The 18,233-nt window shown below is 40.1% G+C and overlaps 1 protein-coding gene across 12 annotated transcripts in view; it reads right to left on the reverse strand.

The window, feature by feature from the left end:
• Positions 1-18,233, reverse strand: part of CEP350 (centrosomal protein 350) — a 68,109-nt gene that overhangs the window by 21,305 nt on the left and 28,571 nt on the right. For 4 of the 12 annotated variants that reach the window (XM_050306627.1, XM_050306628.1, XM_050306630.1 and 1 more), the window contains exons 16-29: positions 16,939-17,156; positions 16,668-16,831; positions 16,019-16,177; positions 15,686-15,817; positions 14,110-14,246; positions 13,626-13,745; positions 12,998-13,161; positions 12,282-12,478; positions 11,568-11,752; positions 10,539-10,626; positions 10,054-10,200; positions 9,130-9,287; positions 5,406-5,528; positions 1,646-1,845 (exon numbers count right to left, since the gene is read on the reverse strand). In XM_050306627.1, coding sequence (XP_050162584.1) covers positions 1,646-1,845; positions 5,406-5,528; positions 9,130-9,287; positions 10,054-10,200; positions 10,539-10,626; positions 11,568-11,752; positions 12,282-12,478; positions 12,998-13,161; positions 13,626-13,745; positions 14,110-14,246; positions 15,686-15,817; positions 16,019-16,177; positions 16,668-16,831; positions 16,939-17,156 — 2,192 coding nt within the window. The remainder of the gene's footprint in view (positions 1-1,645; positions 1,846-5,405; positions 5,529-9,129; positions 9,288-10,053; positions 10,201-10,538; positions 10,627-11,567; positions 11,753-12,281; positions 12,479-12,997; positions 13,162-13,625; positions 13,746-14,109; positions 14,247-15,685; positions 15,818-16,018; positions 16,178-16,667; positions 16,832-16,938; positions 17,157-18,233) is intronic. The other 8 variants (XM_050306632.1, XM_050306631.1, XM_050306636.1 and 5 more) reach the window with 6 other exon arrangements.

Raw genomic sequence — 18,233 nt, forward strand, 5'->3', positions numbered from 1 at the left:
TGAAGGCATACTTTATATGCTGCCTGCATATAAAGTATTAACTGCTAGCAATCCATGTCAAATAAGCATTATTTCACTCACCTAGACACTGATATTGGAATATTTAGAAAGAATAAGCATGTTTAACAGCAAGTTAAAACTATGATTTGTGTTGGAGAAACGACTGGACCGGGCACTTAGTACCATGCTCTAGTTGACAAGGTGGTGATCAGAGGCTGGACTTGATCTCAAAAGTCTTTTCTGACCCAAATGATTCTGTGATAACTGCCTCACATTCTCAGTGATTGCTGAATATCGAGGATGAAGAGGTTTTCAGGATATTCTACCATTTTACAGACAACATACTCCAAAAAGAGTATTAGGGAAACCAGTCCTTCCAGTTGCTGGTGTATACCAGCAAGAGTCACTATTAGTCTGAAGAAGTCATGGAGGAGCATATAATCTGCAAGCCAGATCTTGAATTTAGAATTGATTGCTTCCTTTACAGTAGCTGCAGAAAACATTTTAATGTTATGATTTCATCATGAGTCTCTCAAATGGCAACAAGTAAAATAATAAGTTGGGGTTTCAATATTCCTGTTTACGAAATTCCGCAGGAGTCACAGCATTACTGAGGCAGCCATGGAGAACTATTCAATGTTTGGGCAAAGGCTGGGAAAAGGAACAACTTCTGAAGCAGGTCTGGACTTCAATGCTTACTAGTAGATACAATTAATAGAAAGTGGGTGTATTTTCTCAAATATTGATGAGAATTCAGCATTCATGCTGAATTTTTGTTCACTGGAACTTACTGACTCATACATAAATCATCTTTAAAATGCCTTACAATGCCTGAAATCCACATGACTCTTTTCAGTGACAAGTGTAATAGGGCATAATTCTGAATTCCCTTTGCACATCCAAAGGATGTGCTGCCTGCTTTCAGAAAGGAGGGGAAAAAGGGAAAATCGACTGTTTTGAGAAGAATCCCTGAAGTTTGATTATTTTCTCTCACTGCAATCCAGTTCCCTGTGGTTCATGCTGAAAGTATGGTCCACTAAGACAGAACAGTAAAGCTGTATCTCCCAACATCTGGGAATTGCATAATTCATACTAATTACATCCTAGCACACTTTAGCACAGCTGCATATTTCACACAGTTATGTTGCATTAACAATAGAGGGAAGAAAAATATGCTTTCAACTTTTTGCAAACAAAAGACAAGGGTAAAGTAGCCCCTAATAGGAGCCATCCTCACCAACAGTACTAAGGCTGACAAGGGGAGACACTGCTCATTATTGGGGAAAATGGTTTTAATATAAGTTCAGAAGACTATCTGGAAAAAGAGTCATGCCATATTGCAGCATTTCTGCTTTAACGACATAAATATAGTTTAAATTATATGTAGAAATGACCGGTGGGCTAATGCTGCACTGTTCACTTGAGAAGATACACAGCAAAGGAGAAATACATCTTTCATTATGGTGCAAAATAGGGCTAAAAAAACAAGGCAACAGAAGGCAGTAAAGAGTGCAAAAACTGAGATTCTAAGAGTGTCCAGAGAACAATCACCACTAAAACATCAGGAGAGAAGAAAGTGCAAACGCTGTGTCAAATTATGCTTCACTCCTGGTCGTTTGCATCACTTCTCCCTGCTTCCCATTACCTTTGGGCTCAGTTCTCTGATCCCCCAACTCCTTTTTGGCTATTTTGGTTTTGAGCAGCTCTTTGTCCCAGGCAGCCAGAGCCTGCTTTTCTATCCGCCGTATTTCTGCTTCCTCTGCATCCAGGCGGCGCTTCCACTCCAGCAACTCTTCCGCGTGTTGTCGACGCTGCATCAGCTTCTGTTCCCGCTTCGTTAGGAACCTGGCAGGCAGAGGGAAGACAATGGGAAAAGAGCCAGCCACACTCAAAGATCCCAATACCCAGATAGATGCTCTATGGCCACCATGCCCAGAATTGTAGTTGTTCAGTTTGTTTTCTAGGATAATATCCACACTATCTCACAGACTTCTGATGTGCTGCTGAACAAACCCCATGAGTAGACAAGAGATTTTTTCCTCTGCAGTAAGCAAAGTCTGCATCATACTGCAAACACCCTGTTTACACTTTAAAAATCTTCAAAATCATTAAAAGTGCTACAAGCTATTCACTAAAATTAACAGAGAGAGCTCCCAATTTCAGGACATGAAAAGTACCGGTGGTATTAAACTGGAACCCTCTAAAAAGCACTGACTGTTTGAAAAATGAACCTTTTTACTGACCCCAATGACAAACAAATTTTAACCTCATCTGCCCCACAGTTCTTTCCAAATACGTAATTATAAGAGAAGGTGATTCTTTATTAGTAGTTCTCCTGAATTACTAGAGCTTTAATCCTTCTTCCTTTCAACATCATCTCTATGGATTGCCACACTTGGAATGTTGTGAGCTGACAGCATCAAGAGAGTAAGGATGCAGGACTGTTTCTTCCCAGCTACTAACATCCCTGGCTGCTAGTTTAAGAACAGATAAAAAGTAAAGCTCTTGCTGAAAGTTAGCAGATACTTTCTTTCTGACAAGTTCTTAGGTGATCCGTGAAACCTTAGAAATGAGGAAAGTCTCTCGGAACTCTGTAGCTATGAATAGGTTTGTGTGCACACACCAGTTCTCTTTGATAGCTCTTGTCTTATTTCTGAACATGGAAGTAACCAAAGACCACAGTATTTGAATGGAAGCAAGTTCAACACAACCTGCACACACTTCCTCTGACGTGCTATGTGAGAAGTGCGTCTATCAATCCACTCATCTCCTACACTGACAGTTTTAAGATGTCATAGAATCACTCTGTAGAAAATACATGTTTTTCCAGCTAGAGAGTGTTTGTCACTAGTACAGAAGGTGTGGTGCCATAAAAGGCAATCTTCAAAGACCTGGGATACTTTGATTTGTAAATGCCTTTATAATTTGTAGTTTTCAAGCCATCCCACACATTTAGCATCAAAGTTTTTAAGCTGCAAAGCAGATCATCTCATTTGTGCTTTTTAATCCCTCATGTTTCAAAAAACTCTTTTATTTACAGAGACTGGAATGATCAACTGGCTAATCTACAGGTCTTGTCTCCTAAGGGATATTTCTTGTTTGCTCTGTTCTGTTCCCTGGAAAAGTGAGCTGGCAGTTGATCAGACAGGTTAAGATTCAGAGCCATCTTTCTCTAAAACAGATTCAGACAAAGAGAACAAGAGATGATGTGAAGATAAAAGTTGCAGAAGCCAGTAAGATTTGCTCACAATCTTCTTTCTGATGGTCAAAACAAGAGCAGGTGAAAAACAGAAGCAACGTCAGAGTGTCTGGAACATCTGCCACCTTCAAGCTGGCAGATTCCATGAGTTTGTGCATTATTTCATCACTTCCTACAGACAAACATCAAACATAGTTCACTCTTAGGTAAAACTAACAGGTTGGTATCATTAAGAATGTAGACTACCAACAGTAATTGCATTACAAACATGACAGGGACAGTCATGATTATCTTGTGTCTTTCACCAGCTCTATCATATTTATCCACTTTTACTCTCAGACACACATCAGTTCCAATCAGCCCAGCAGATCATGTATTTTGGAACTCATTAAGGAGGTCATTATCACAATGATCTCAATGCAAAAGGCAACTTCGTCTTCTTCCTTCACCCACTGTTTGATTTGATCTGAAAGTTTGGATCTTCACACTGGATCTTGAGGGAGGCAAATCCAGTTGAAATAAAATGCAAGAGAAAGGCTGAAATAAATGGATTGAAAGGAGCAGGACTCCTTAAAAGCAGATGTCAAATGAATTAACCTAGACCATCATAAACAGGAGGAGAATTAATGAAATTACCATGAAAAGAATTACCACACAAGGACTACTGAATAAGAAAGATAAATCAACAGAAGTGATGGGAGAGAAAGATTCCAACAAAAAAACCTACAAGAAGAGGAGTATCAAAGCAGCTTGGCCAAAGATGCAGACCCTTTTATAACCCTGGGGTTTAAAAGGACAGACCCATAAGGTGGCACATACACTGCCTTAATATTTACTACAGTTTAGAGGGTTCCAGTTCCAACACCAAGGGTACACACTCATCCTCAAAAGCAGAAAAAAAAAAGGCAAAAGCACATGTGGCATCTATGCAGCTGGAAATGTGGGGGAGCAAAGAAGCAGCAGCAGCACTCAGATTACAGCAGCGTGATTTCAAAGTCTCACTATTTCTCTGTGCTAACATCACACATTTTATCCATGCATTTCAAATATTAACTTGGAAACATTAACCTGCTGCTCTAACCTGTACTTGTATATTTTCATCCAAGGTATAGAGGCTTTAAGCTCAAACTGTTTGGTTTCAGCAGCTGTTCTGAAGTGGCAACCAGACAGTGGGAGCAAAGTGAATTGTCTGTGTGCCACTCAGAACACAGTGGGAGTAACAGATTAGAATCCTAGAATGGCTTGGGTTAAAAGGGATCTTAAAGATCACCTTGTTCTACCCCTCTACCATGGGACTTCTTTACTATCCCAGGTTGCTCAGAGCCCCATAAACCTGGTCTTCAACAATTCCAGGGATGGGGCAGCCACAGCTTCTCTGGGCAACCTGTGCCAGAGTCTCACCACCCTCATAGGGAAGAATTTCTTCCTTCTATTTAATCTAGATCTGCCCTCTCACTCTAAAGCCAAAGCCTGTCACTACAGGCCTTGGTAAAAAGTCTCTCTCAATTTTTCTTATAGCCCCATTTTATATATCGAACAGGCACAATAAGGTCTCCCTGGAGCTCCTCTTCTCCAGACTGAACAACTCCCACTTTCTCAGCCTTTCCTCTAGGAAAGGTGTTCCATCTCTGATTTTTTGGTGGCCTCATCCAGACCTGCTCCAACAGGTCCACGTCTTTACAGCACTGGGGATCCCCGAGCTGGACACAGGACTCCAGGTGGGGTCCCACCAGGGCAGAGCGGAGCAGTTGACCTACTGCCACACCTTTCCATGCAGCACAGAATACAGCTGTTTTTCCAGGCTGCAAGTGCACATTGCTGGGTCATATCCAAGTTTTTGGTCCACCAGCATCCCCAAGGTCCCTCTCTGAAGAACTGCTCTCAATCCATTCATCCTCCAGCCTGGACTGATTGCCCTGACCTTGCACCTGGCCTTGTTGACCTTCATGAAAGTCACACTGGCCCACTCCTCAAGCCTGTCCAGGTCCCTCTAGATGGGATCCCTTCCCTGCAGCGAATCAACTGCACACTCAGCTTTGTGCAAAGCTGCTGAGGGTGGACTCATTCGCCTGTCCATGTCTGATAAACTCTGGAAACAGTGAGGCCAGTGTCAAACACGTCCTCTGCTGAAGAACCTCTGGACTCTCTAGGATTGAACAGAGCATGCTCTATCAAAGAGTCTATCACTTGAGAAATATACAGTTACCTGACCAATTGGTTGTAGATATACAGCTGGAATTTGGGGTGGAGGTTGGGAAAACAGACACTGAGAGAGGCCCAGTGGTGAGACGTAAAGACAGAGAAGAAGTAGTGAACAGGAGAGCAGTGTCTACAAAATAAGGAGGAAGAGTTTAAAACTAAGATAGCAATAAAGCCAGAAAGAATGAGAAAAGGATAGCATCTAGCAAAGAACTTCAAAATTAATTGCATTTAACATTGTATAGTTAACACCCAACATCTGCAGTAGAAAAACTATACACTGTTATGCAGAAGGTTATAGAACATACATTTGTAACACTTTGTTTTCTGTTAATGAAAGGCAAGCTTTTTTCACACTGTTGTATTTTTCTTTAAATTTTGGAAGGAGTTTTATTACTTTGATGCAAAATTCCACATGCACCAGTTAACACATCTCAACCCAATCTTTCTCCTACTATTCTGTTGATAGAGGGCATTAGTATTAAATAACATGCTGGGTTTGCAATATCAACAACTTTGCTGGTCTGAAACTTTAAACACGTTTTCATTCACCTGGCGAAACCTCAGAAAAATTACTTCTACAAAGGTAAGCACCAGTGAAAGAGCCAAAAAAAAAAAGGAGGTTAAATAATGGATAAATAATAAAGGAAATTAAATAATTTTCAAATCATGAGCAGTTCCAGGAAAAGTCTGAGATATAAGTGTAATTCACATTCTAGCTGCTAATTGGGGTATTTTCCAACAGAGTTGGTCTCAGAATACTCATATATTTTATTTTGAAGTACTAACTGCAGAAAGGTAAGGCCTATTGTTTGTAACAAAATCTACATAAACTTACAGCTGGGCTTAAAATGGTATTTCTTAAAAGTATTACCATTTTAAGCTAATTCTTAATGAATTATCAAATTTATAGAAAAATACCATGCTCCATTTAGCTCTACCAACTACAATGCAAGCTAAGAAGCATACTAAGGAAAAGCAAAAGAAAATGAGCATTTAGTTAGTTATTGCACAGATCCTCACTGAAGTTGCATATGCAGGGAAAGCCAGGGGAAAGTGGTTAATTGTCTTTGACAGAGCATGCTCCTGTTCACATGCAGGCTACACAGACTCATGGGTTAAAAGTAAAACAGAACTATTCTTTTATTCCCCTTTTAGTAGAAGACAAATTATTAAAGCTGCCTCCTAAGTAAGGAAGCCAAAGGATTTCCACCTTGCTGCGGAGCACAGAAAATCCAGCATAGCAGGCTTTCCCAATTCCTTCCTCTACTTCCTTAGTATTCATCACTCAGCTTTTTCCTTTTGCCTTATTTCACACCCTGATGGATTCCCCTCAAATGGCAGCTTCCTACCATTATGTCCCAAAGCAAGTGCCTTACTCTATTAATGTGTTTTACAAATAAGGACACTGAAAAAGATACAAAGTTGGCACTGTTTTTCAGTCAAAACACCTGCCAATGGGGTGCAAAAAGCCATACAATGAGGAAGATCAAGTTTCAGAGAATCATTTATGCTTACACAAAATAATTCTTTCTTTGAATGTATACAACAACACAAGACAAACCCATAAAAACAAAAATACATGACTACATACATCACATCTCACACAATTTCCACTTGTTCTGCCTCAAGCAATTGTTTCAGTTCAAATCCTGCTATTCAGCTTTGAAAAGTATTCTCCAGGTGAGCAATTATTTTTCAAACACAGAAGATAATATTCAACTGATGATGAAAATATCTTTAAGGGTAGATCATACTTTATGTCTATTACTATCCCTTGTAAGAGTAACAATTATCAATATGTGATTCCTTCTGCAATCATAAAGTGTTACTTAGAAATGAAGGTACTTGGGAAAAAAGGATTTCAAAAACAGCATTGACAAGACCACTACCTGATAAAAAGTAGCAAAGAAAGTCTTGAATCTACAAGTGTATTTGTCATCTCTTTTAGTACTAATACTATATTTCAAAATTCATAAGCTGCAGCATGGCTTTTTACTACCACTTGAAATTTGTTGAATCCTGAGTGGAAAAAATTAGGATAAAGACCCTCCTTTAACACTAAAATAGGATCAGAAGGTAAAACTTGCTTTCTTGAAACCCTAGAATTCAGCATGGCCTACGGCACACATGCTTTTCAAGTCCCCATCTAAGCCATTTACCAGCCTCAAAAGATACTTTGAGAATTTGCCACTGTAACGATGGGGTGGTTGTCACATGACTTGGAATGCTGGGAGTTTTGTTTGAGAAATATGACACTTCAGAAACTTGAAATAATTTGTGATTTTGGCTGATCTATTTACCAGGTGCTGCCAGAAGAGTCTGACTAGCACTCAAGGCTAGAACACAAAGACCGTGAAATCAGAACATGGTTTGGGTTTTTCCTGCTTACACCAAACCCTCACTCACCTACTGCTTACTGGGTTTTATTTTCATCATATACAAATACAAGAGAGTGTGGGAAAGGTGCTTCTCAAATGATTACACGCCAAGAGGGTGCTAAGGAGTCAAGGACAGCTTGCCTTTAAATGGCCCTGCTTGCTTTGTGATGTTTTATCCAGCTCTGTTTGGAGTCCCAGGGGAAAAGGCATTACAAAGATCACCCACACGGACTAAAACACAGTGACTTATCTTGGTTATAAACTAAAAAAAAAATTGTTTAAGTAAAGACTATTTCTTGTAGTAACTGGCAGAGGCCATACTTTTAATGGATTAGTCTCAAATAAGAATTTAAGGCTTCAAACTAATGAGCACAGGCCAATAAAGCATTTGTAATGCGTAGTACAGACAAAATAATTCTTTGATGTAGAAACAATTTTTATCTAAAACAATTTAACAGGTGAAATCAAGAGATTTATTCTTGGTTTTCAGACCCAGGGACTGTACATATACTTCATTATTTCCTCTGACATCTAACAACCATTTTCAACATTTTTTCAATCTGTGAACCACATAGAAGGGAAAGCAAGCTCTTATTAACTGCCTGTCCTCTCAGTCACATACATAGCACCTCCATTCATAAAGAAAAACCTAGAGAATTCATGCCTAGCTGATTTTAATGCAATCAAAATTAAAATTCATCAGCTGAATAATAAGATAGAAATCTCATGTCTGACAAGCTCAGTGTCTTTCAGTCAGATCTCAAACTCAGTTACTGGTTTTTGCATAAGAGTACTGCTATTGTAACACGGTTCAACTCAAAATAAAATTGATGCTGTAATTCCAGATTCTCACTCAGTGGTCTTCCCCCTTAAAATAAAAGACAAGATATAAAATACAGGCACCATTTTGACCATTTGCCTTCAGGTTTCTTATTGCAAGAGAAACTCTGACAAGATGTACCATGAAGCTGGAGCCCGTCCATGTTCCTTGTACGTACAAACATCAGAAGCTCTTAAACTGATGTGCTTTTACCAACTCTATCAAGTCAAAGAATATTAAAACCAGTAATCTACAATAAAACCTTGACCACATGGTCTGCCAGCTAACAATGCTTAAATGTCAGTGTTCATGCAAGAGCTGTAGCCTTTAAAGTATTATATTCAAAGACTAATATAGTTTTATTCATGCTTCTTATCAGCTATTTTGCAGGCAATTCAGATCAAAGTGTATGTGATAGCAATGCCAGTAATTTCTCTGATTAATGGCCATTTTTAGTGCAGATGTGGGCCAAACCAACTTGTTCTATTAAAATAGCAAAGGTTTGTGAAAGAAAAAAGAAATATAGTTACTTTTCATCCATTCTGCTGCGCATCTTTTTGAGCTTCTGCATGATGCTGCTGGTCTCACTGCTGGAGATTGAGATTGGGGAAGGGCTGCGTGTCTCTGCATCAGTTGGAAGTGGACTGGAACCATTGCTCTGCTTGATGTCATCCTCACTGTGGAGCTCCTGCAATTAAGTGTTAAAAAAAAATCCAACTTTAAAAGTAAGAATATCCCAAAATCTTGTTAAAATTGTGTTAATTTATCTTACTTCTCCCCAGATACATCAAAAACTGCCTCAAGTAAGTCTGTCTACCTGCAGATTTAACTTCAGTTTCCCGCCTCATTTTTATTTGACACAAAGCTTTTTAGTACACCCTTTGTCTTCATCATTTAAGTTCTCTCCTGATGGTATCGAGAACAAAAAAACCCACAAGGATTCAGTTACCCAAACAGGAAATTAATCCTTTCTATATTACTCCCATTAAACTTATGTCTCCTCAACATATTGTGAGGAGGCAGCCAGTAACCAAAATCCCATCTTGCTGCCCTGTAAAGCAGATACAAGAAACTTAAGTGTAATGACACTCATACACACACAAAGCAGCAAGTTTTGGGTTTATTGCCTATATTTAGTACTTTGGGGTCTGACAAGTTATCAAACAAAAATAAAAGTCTGAGGGACCTGAGCATCAAAAACCTGTAATTCCCAAAGTCACTAATTCAGCTTGAGAATTAACAAAACCATCTATTGCCCAGTTAAAACATTTTGTAACTTCTCCAAAGGCATTTCCTTAAACAATGCTCTAAAGAAACTAAACACTGAGATAAAGAAGGTGAGACCATTTGAGGCAGACAAAACTTCCAGGTGACAGGTCCAATACTGCAGCTTTCCACTCCTGAAAGTGCATGGCTGAAGAGGGAAGACTGCAGTTTCTGTGCTGGACACTCACCAGCTTGTTTTCTCCTGCAGACTTCAGTTTTTCCTGCAGTTTCATGGTAGTCTGGCGGATCCTCTCTATTTCTGCCTGCTGTTTGAGGATCAGCTGTCTCTCCTTCCGAGCAGCCTTGTTAGCCTCTTGGAGACGCTTAATTTCTGCCTTTTAGATGGAAAAGATTAAGTGTAAGAACTGTGGCAGACCCCTCTCAAGAACACACTCAAAATGGCCACAGTGCCCTTGCTGGGGGTTTGTAATGACAAATGTAATGTTTGTAATGGAGATTAATTAATAAATTAACACCCCCAAGTCTCAACCAGTGAGATTACAGACACAGAAGGGCCTGTTGAATATGAACAAATGCAAATAAAACTCACAGGTAACAAATATGGCCAGCTTCCTAACCAAAAGCTGGTATGGAGTTTTCTGAATTCTTAGCTTTTACAGTGTCTGAAACATTTAATGGATATATAGGAGTTTCAACAGGAGAAGGCAATTACCTTTTCCTGCTGTAATCTCAACAGCAGACCACGCTGCCTCTTTCGAATAGGAGGCATCTTATCATCCTCTCCCTTGTCTCGCAGGTGCCTGCAAACAGATTGGAAGAAAGAATAAAGTTATAAATAAATTATTATTCTTTATTATTATAAAGTAATCTTAAGTAATAAGAAAAAAGTGCACAAAGGGCCTTTTACTCTTATAAGTGAAAGAAAAAAGTTTCCTTTTCCTAACCTGCAGAAGGGTATAGAGCTGTGCTTAATCCGTGATATGCTCTGTAGTGAAATAATTTGTACCATTTAGTTGGACAGACACAGTTAAAGGGCCAGTGCAGGTCACAGGAGATCTCACATGAAGCTCAGGGCAGAAGCTCTGAGAGGCAGCAGGCTCACCATTTGAGAAAGGCAAACAGAAGGACACTACCTCACAATCCTTTGTCAAACCCACAATGACAAGAGATTGGAAGATGATGTCTGATGCACAATGGTACTCTCATGCAGAGAGTAAACACAGAAAAGTATTACCAATTAAATCTGGCCACCACTGATTAAAAGTGTCACTAGGTACTTCAACTGGTATTCCAGAACAAAGCATATGTTAGACTGGAAGCAAATCATTAATTACAACACGTATCCTGATTCCCAAAATGTAGCCTGAGTCAACTAAAATTACTTCAGATAACCATCAAGCAAAGAAAGGCTGAACTTTTGGACAGTTTTACACCTTCCTGGACTAAGATTTGTAAATTAATTGTTGGCAACTACCTTCTCTGACTGACAATACACATCAGATATTCTACTGTTTAGGTGAAACACTCTTTTATACAAACCACATGCAATGTAAACATCAAAGCACACTTATAAACTGGGCCCTGCTCTTTCCAAGTCCCAATAACACTTCTATAGATATCGATGTCAGAAGACTAATTCAACCATTGATACTTAGTAAGGGAGGAGTGAGGTGGAAGCAAAACCTTCAAAAGTACAAGGAAATGATCAGTCAGCAATAATATATATTCAGAGTTGTCTTACTTCTTCTGGTGTTCCAGCCAGGCTAGTTCAGCCTTGGTCTTCTCTTTCAGAGCCTTCTCCCGGAGCCGAAGCAGAGAGGACTGATGAGCTGCTCGCATTTCCTCCTCCTTCATGTACTGCCTCACCATCTCCATGGTAAACTTAGAGAAACTGTCTTGCCCCCCTGAGAATGGCATGCTTAGCTCCTAGAAGGCAAGACAAATTTGGCATGATTTTGTAAGACAGAAATGCCAAGGCTTTTTTCAATTACAAAGCGTGTGTGTATATACAGATACAGACACACACAAAACCAGATGTAGGAAGGGAAGCTGCTTTTCCTCGAAGCTTTGTGCAGACCAGCTCTTTCTGCCCTGGACTGTGTGACACTTCTGGGACGTCCCTGCTTCGACCACAGAGATGAGCCATCCTCTTGTATTTCCTAGCTGTGTGTTGGCATAGGAGGAGGACTTAATCCACTGGGCTTTTATAACCCATCTCAAAAAGTCACTCCTCTTCTCCAAAGCCACAAGGTAGAGGCCTGGATGGACTATTCCATAAGTCATCACACTTGTACAACAGTGACATATGTCTCTCTGTTTTGGGATGCCCAAAGAACCACAGGGAGGAAAAGAACCCTAAAGCTTGCAAACACAACTAAGAACAGCTCACTTGAAGCTCATCAGCTCAACCATTTCAGCTCAGTTTATTTAATTTAACTGTGGTTGCTTGACCTACCTTGATAGATGACAGAGCTGTTTTTTCTGGGGATACTTCCTCGTCAGAATCATCTCGACTACCCCGCTTCTTCTCCAAGTTATTCCTGCGATGACTCTCAGAGGGCAGCAAAGACCGAAAAGATTTTTCTTCAATCTCATCTTCTGTCATGGACTCATCAAATTTCAGGGAATACTCTGTTGCAACAGAAGCAGAATCTGAGGAAGAAATCAGGGAATTGTCTTCACATACACAGGTATGTACCATGAATGCAGTTTTAACTCTGTCTCACCTCAGTCAAGTTAAGGGGGCAGGAAAGCAAGGGAGATAACTACTTCAGTGCAGAAAAACGTGTTTAGAAAACAGTGATTTTTGAATTACAGGACATCATCACGAAATACTGTCATCCAGCTTCAAAAGACCTAACAGACTTCTGAACACAGGTATAAACACATTTCTGGGGGTGCTGAAACATTTGGCATTCAGCCTGCAGGTTCAGCAAGCGAACATCCAGCTCAGCTAGCACTGCAGAATGTAGGATCACTCTCACATGCAGAATCTCCAAGATTCCCATCTCAGCGTGTCACCCTCTGTTACCTCTTAAGAGACTACAATTCATCTGGTGTTCAGCTTTCTTGACACACATTCCCTCATTTATTTCAGACATTGATTCTGAAACAGCACCTCCCTCCCTCCTTCCCCCTTCAGACCCATCACACACAAACAGTACAACCAACCTTTTTCATCCAGCAGGGATAAAACACTGTCACTGGGCAAGGAATCATCTGCACCAGTGTGAGCCTGGTCTTCAATGCTGCTGGTTATCTTCTCACGGTGGGAAAGCTTCTTCTCAACCTCCTTAGAAGATGGAGCTGAAGGGTTCTCCTGGCGGCTGCTGGTACTACCGTGTTATCAAAGGAGAATTCTTTTAAAAATTACTTTGCACATTTCAGAATATTTTATTACATCGCTACTGTACATACCATGATTAAAATTCTAGCAATAATCAATATACAGTGGGTTTGGGTTTGTTTTCAAAATGCAGCTTGGCTGCTTTAAAATTCCAGGCATCATCAAGCTGCTGATTGACAGTGGGATTTGTTATTCTTATTCTACCTTAAAATCCAAATGGTTTGAAGGTATGCACAACCCCTGCTCATCAGTGAGTACTGATGATAAGTGATTGCAAACATCTCTCCTTACAGTTTTCGTAAGGATGAGCAAGATAGCAATACTGGTTTAGAAGTCAAAAGGACTACAGAGACCAAAATTGCTACAGTTGGTCAGGACCAGAGAAGGGCTTTGAGAAATTTTTTGAGACCCAACTGGATCAGGTAAATAAACAGGAAATAAGGAGTTTCTTACCTCTGATCATGAACCTTTGATCTTGAGGACTCTGAATAACTATCAAACATTGCTGAGTACATCTGTTTTGAGTCACTTGTCTCCTCTTTACCTTGTGATATGGCACCAGACTCACATTTCCTAAGAAAGGGAAGTATTTTTGGGTAAATCTGCATTGCCTTAAACCAGTTATTACAGTTTCCCAAGCTTTTCAGTTTACTAGAAGTAGTAGCTAAAATTTCTACTAAAAGATCACTTAAAGTTTAAACTAGTTAAACCCTCCCACAAAACATTTAGATCATCTTTTTCTACTCTTTTATACAGAGCTTCACAGAACCAGTAATGTCACCTTTGGTGTATGCTATTAAGGGCATAAAGAAGGAATCCAAGTTCTTCTTCAACGCTCACTCATCATGACACCTTAGAATTTGATGCAAGAATAGGCAAAACAAAACGTAACAAATCTTACTTCCCCCTTCCCAAGATATGAAACATTAAGCAAAACCTGTTTGTATCAGCTCGGGCCCTCAGCTGTTTCATGAACTCTGAGTGATGCTGCCGCTGGTGGTCAAACAAGGTGGCAACTGGAGCAGCTGGGGCACTGACAGGATCCGAGGTCTGGCTCCGTGCTAACTCTGTCATCTGAGCACAATGAAGAACAAGGCAATATACAATGAGTTTATCACAGCACCAAAATGTTTCTGAAAGAGAAAATAGTAATTCTGGCAGGCAATTTAGTGATTTACTGAACAACTGTGTAAGACATGGGTTTAGGATGGTTCGTCGTTACATGTGTGTCACTTGTGGTTGTGGCTCTGTGGATGCATATTCCTCCATACTCTATTCCTTTATAAATAATAAATAACAGTGTACATCCAAAAATATTCCCAGCACACTGGTCAGAGGCATTTCCATTGTTGCATTTCAGTTACAATAAATGGCTGTTCAGCAGGAGTCACTTGTGAACAGGGATGGAAAAGCTACTCTGCTGGCCCACCATCACTGACCAGGTCATGCTCTCTCCACTAGCATCTCTTTGCTCAGATTTCACACTTACAGCAAGACTTTAAAACCCTACAACAAATAAAAGTTGTCTCTGTTTCTTCTGCCTTGTTTCTTAGTTGGTTTCATCCACTTCATCACTACAAAGTACAAATGTTTTTCGACTTCACTACCTACTGCCAATGACCAATACACTGCAGGTACTTGAGATGCCCTGAGTTTTTCTAGTCCTTCAACCCATTCTTTTCTACTCAAAAATTATTTAAACTTCACATATTTGGCAGAGCCCAGAATATATCAGTATTATTCTACAATACCATTACTCATCATAAAAAACAGCCTCAGTGAGTACCAACATGTGCATAAGCTATGAAGAAACAGTTCTGTTCACACTCATCAGCCTTCTGCACTCCATTCCATAACCCTAAACCCGCAGCCACTGCACTTATGAAACTATAATGGAGTAAAAGCATTTTCTGGTTACCTTGTTCTTATCTATGTGTGAAGTAGCTGCTACATGCTGGGAACAAGTAATATAAAAACTGATAAACTGATATATAAAACTGAAAAAAAGTAATTGTTCTGTATGCCACAAGAAGAACAAAGACTCAAAAAAAGAGAACTTCAAACTGTGTATCAAGTTAAGAGCTTTGCTGAATATCCTCTCCTCTCCTTTTTATTCATTTTATTTATTGTTCTCGTGCCTTCAGAAATAAGCAAAATTGCAATTTCTCTGCTTTTCTAATTTAACTACCCTAGGAAACAGATCAATCCCTGGTGGAGTGCAACTTTTACAAATTAAAGATGCTGTGTTCACTATCATCCATCTATAGCAGAAGAACAAACTTCTTATCAGTTCATTAACTGGAAGATCATAAGAACAAGTGAACAAGGATTTAAGGTTGCTCACTGACTTCTAAGAATGATGTAGGAGCAGCTCCTTTGAAGTCCTATCGTTTGTCACGTTATGAAAGTGAGGTTGTACTGAGAATGACACTGAACAGAAAATAACTTAAAAGGCAAAAAGTGTTCACAATATTGAAATGAGAACAGCTTTTCCCTTTCCCTGAGGGCCTCACCTCCCGGAGCTGGTGAGGTGCATCTGTGGGGAGCAGTGCAGGTTCTGCCTGTTTGGCTGCAGCCTTGCACGGGGGCTCCTGCCCAGCCTCCTGCCGGGACTGCACCAGCTGCTGCAGTGACTCTGCATGGACCTATGCAGGGAAACACAGCCAGTTCAGCCCTTCAAAATGTTCTGGCTATAGTAACTACAGATTTATTTCTCAAAATGTGGGAGAAAAAAGTTTGAAATTGGCCCCTAACAGGGTTCTCTTCGCTACACTGAAGTATTTCAGCACTTCCATATGTTCACAGTTTCAAATTAAGAAGGCACTTGTAGGCACAGATTTACTTACAGCATTTTGCCTGTTACACACTCCACATTTGTTGAAGGGCAGCATTACCTGAGCTGCCTTCTGCCTTGTCTCATCTAGTTGTCTCTGACTTTCTAGAGCTTCTTGTTCAGCCTTGATTTTCAAAAGAGCCAAGTCCCGTTCATGGCGCTGCTGCTGTGCCTACAGGTTGGGAAAACAAATTTTAGTAATGCAAGTAAATATAAAGATTTGGTTTGTGATCAATTAATTCATCAAACTAGAATAAACCATCCTCTCAACATAAGGAAACTTCAACCAAAAATATCCTTTTCATGGAATAAGACAAATGATCCAGCCTGAACAGCTCCACTGCATGGGATTGGGACCCAACATCAAACCAGTAAATAATCATGTTCTGATTTGACTGAGGAACACAACCAGAGCAGTGATTCCAGCTAACAGTACATTAATGACAGATATTCCAGAGTCACTAGTTCCTTGGTGTCAACTTAAAATAAGAAAGGTAACACAGGTTAATCCTGAGAAATTGACATTACCAGAGATGTTCCACCATGCCCATCACGATTTCTCTGCACTCCTAACAAAAGCTTAACTTGCTCTCATTTGATAATTTTCTTGCAAAACTAAAAAGAAAAAAGAAGTTTGAGACAAGGAAGTACTTTCCCGTTACCTTTAGAATCTGAGCCAAGGAAACACTCTCCTGCTGGGCGAGGGATATGCCTCGCACTCGTTCCAAATCCGAGAGCTGTCGCACAGACTCCTCAATGGCACTAAGGTAGTTCAGCTCTGCTGACAAGCGATGCTGGAGCCCAGCGGGGGAGAAGCGCATACACCCTGCAGGACAACACTGACTGGTCAACCTCCACAGACTTTATTGTCCCACATCAAAAACCAAAGCAAAAACACTGCAGTTGCTCTGGGATTAGTAACCAAAAACTCACCACTCGCTGAGGCTGCCCCTGCTACAGAGCGACTGGTTCCCAGGCTCAAGTCGTGGAAGGCTGTGTTAGCCTTCAGCCCTGGGGCTGAACCTCCAGAAAAGCCAGGTGACTTGACTCTTTCTGCTGCACTGCCCACAGAATCCAACGGCAACATTTTTTGGGAACTGGGAGATGGGGAAGAAGTCGGTGTCTTCTGGGATCTTCCCTTGTCTGAGAAACTGACAGTGAAATGAAAACAAAAGGAGTCAATATTGTCCCAAGTGCAGCCTTTTGATAAGACAGTAATGCAATAACCTCGTTCTTCCATTTCTGTACACCAAACAGATCACAAAGGGCACAGCCTGGTATGGTTTGCACAGGCCCAGTCTGCCTTTAGGAAATGCCCTCACGAGATGGGGTTTGTCCCTATATCCCAGTTTGGGCTTAAGTTTCTAGAGTATTCTCCCAAGTATTAAACCTAGTTAACAGTCAAAAAACCCCAACTTAACACAGTATCTACATGTTTTACATGGCCAGACAAGCAGTTTCAGTGCCTCCTGTCAGGAACTTGGCATGAGAAAGTCAGGATGTAGTCATCTGGATGTGCATTTAAAAAAGTAAACAGGTTGCTACCAGCATATGGAACTCATTGTGATAAACCACTGCTCTGAGTCTTGATTTCTACCGTCAAAATGCAATAAAATGCCTGAGGTAAAAAAAATTGACTTGAACAGTTCATAAAATACTACAGAGTAACACTTCCCAGAAGAAAATGAAAGACACCTCTTTTTTTAAACATACAGAAAATTGTGCAAACACTTCTTAAATTTACTATTCTGACTTTATTAAATCAAAGCAGATTAACATTAGCTGGCTAAATCCTTTAGGAAGACATTCTGCTTTACCTGGTACATCTTAGGAGGTCACAGGACCTTTGAAACCCAATACTGGATGTCAGCAAAAGTCACCAATACAATTCAGTACCTCAGAACTGCTTTACACGGACACAGAACAAGAGATCATTCCTATTATTTGATGCTCTTTAGAAAAAAAATGCAGTGAAAATTGAGTATTTCGTAACCATATTAATTGCACAATTAGCATAAAAATTGCATTTTTAGGCAGGCATAAAGAGGATGCAACAGAAAATTGATGTTTCTTCCATTTTTAATATGCTCTTTTACAAGGATTGGTTCACCTCTCAAAAATCATCAACTCACAGAGCTGGATAGGCTTGTGAATATTAGTTGAACCAAAAAATAGCAAAAAATGTCTGTACGTCTACTGAAAAGAGTAAGATGACTGCACAGGTTGAC

The sequence above is a fragment of the Myiozetetes cayanensis genome, unplaced genomic scaffold, assembly GCF_022539395.1.
Source record: "Myiozetetes cayanensis isolate MyiCay16 unplaced genomic scaffold, myiCay2020 scf12, whole genome shotgun sequence".
Classification (NCBI taxonomy): domain Eukaryota; kingdom Metazoa; phylum Chordata; class Aves; order Passeriformes; family Tyrannidae; genus Myiozetetes; species Myiozetetes cayanensis.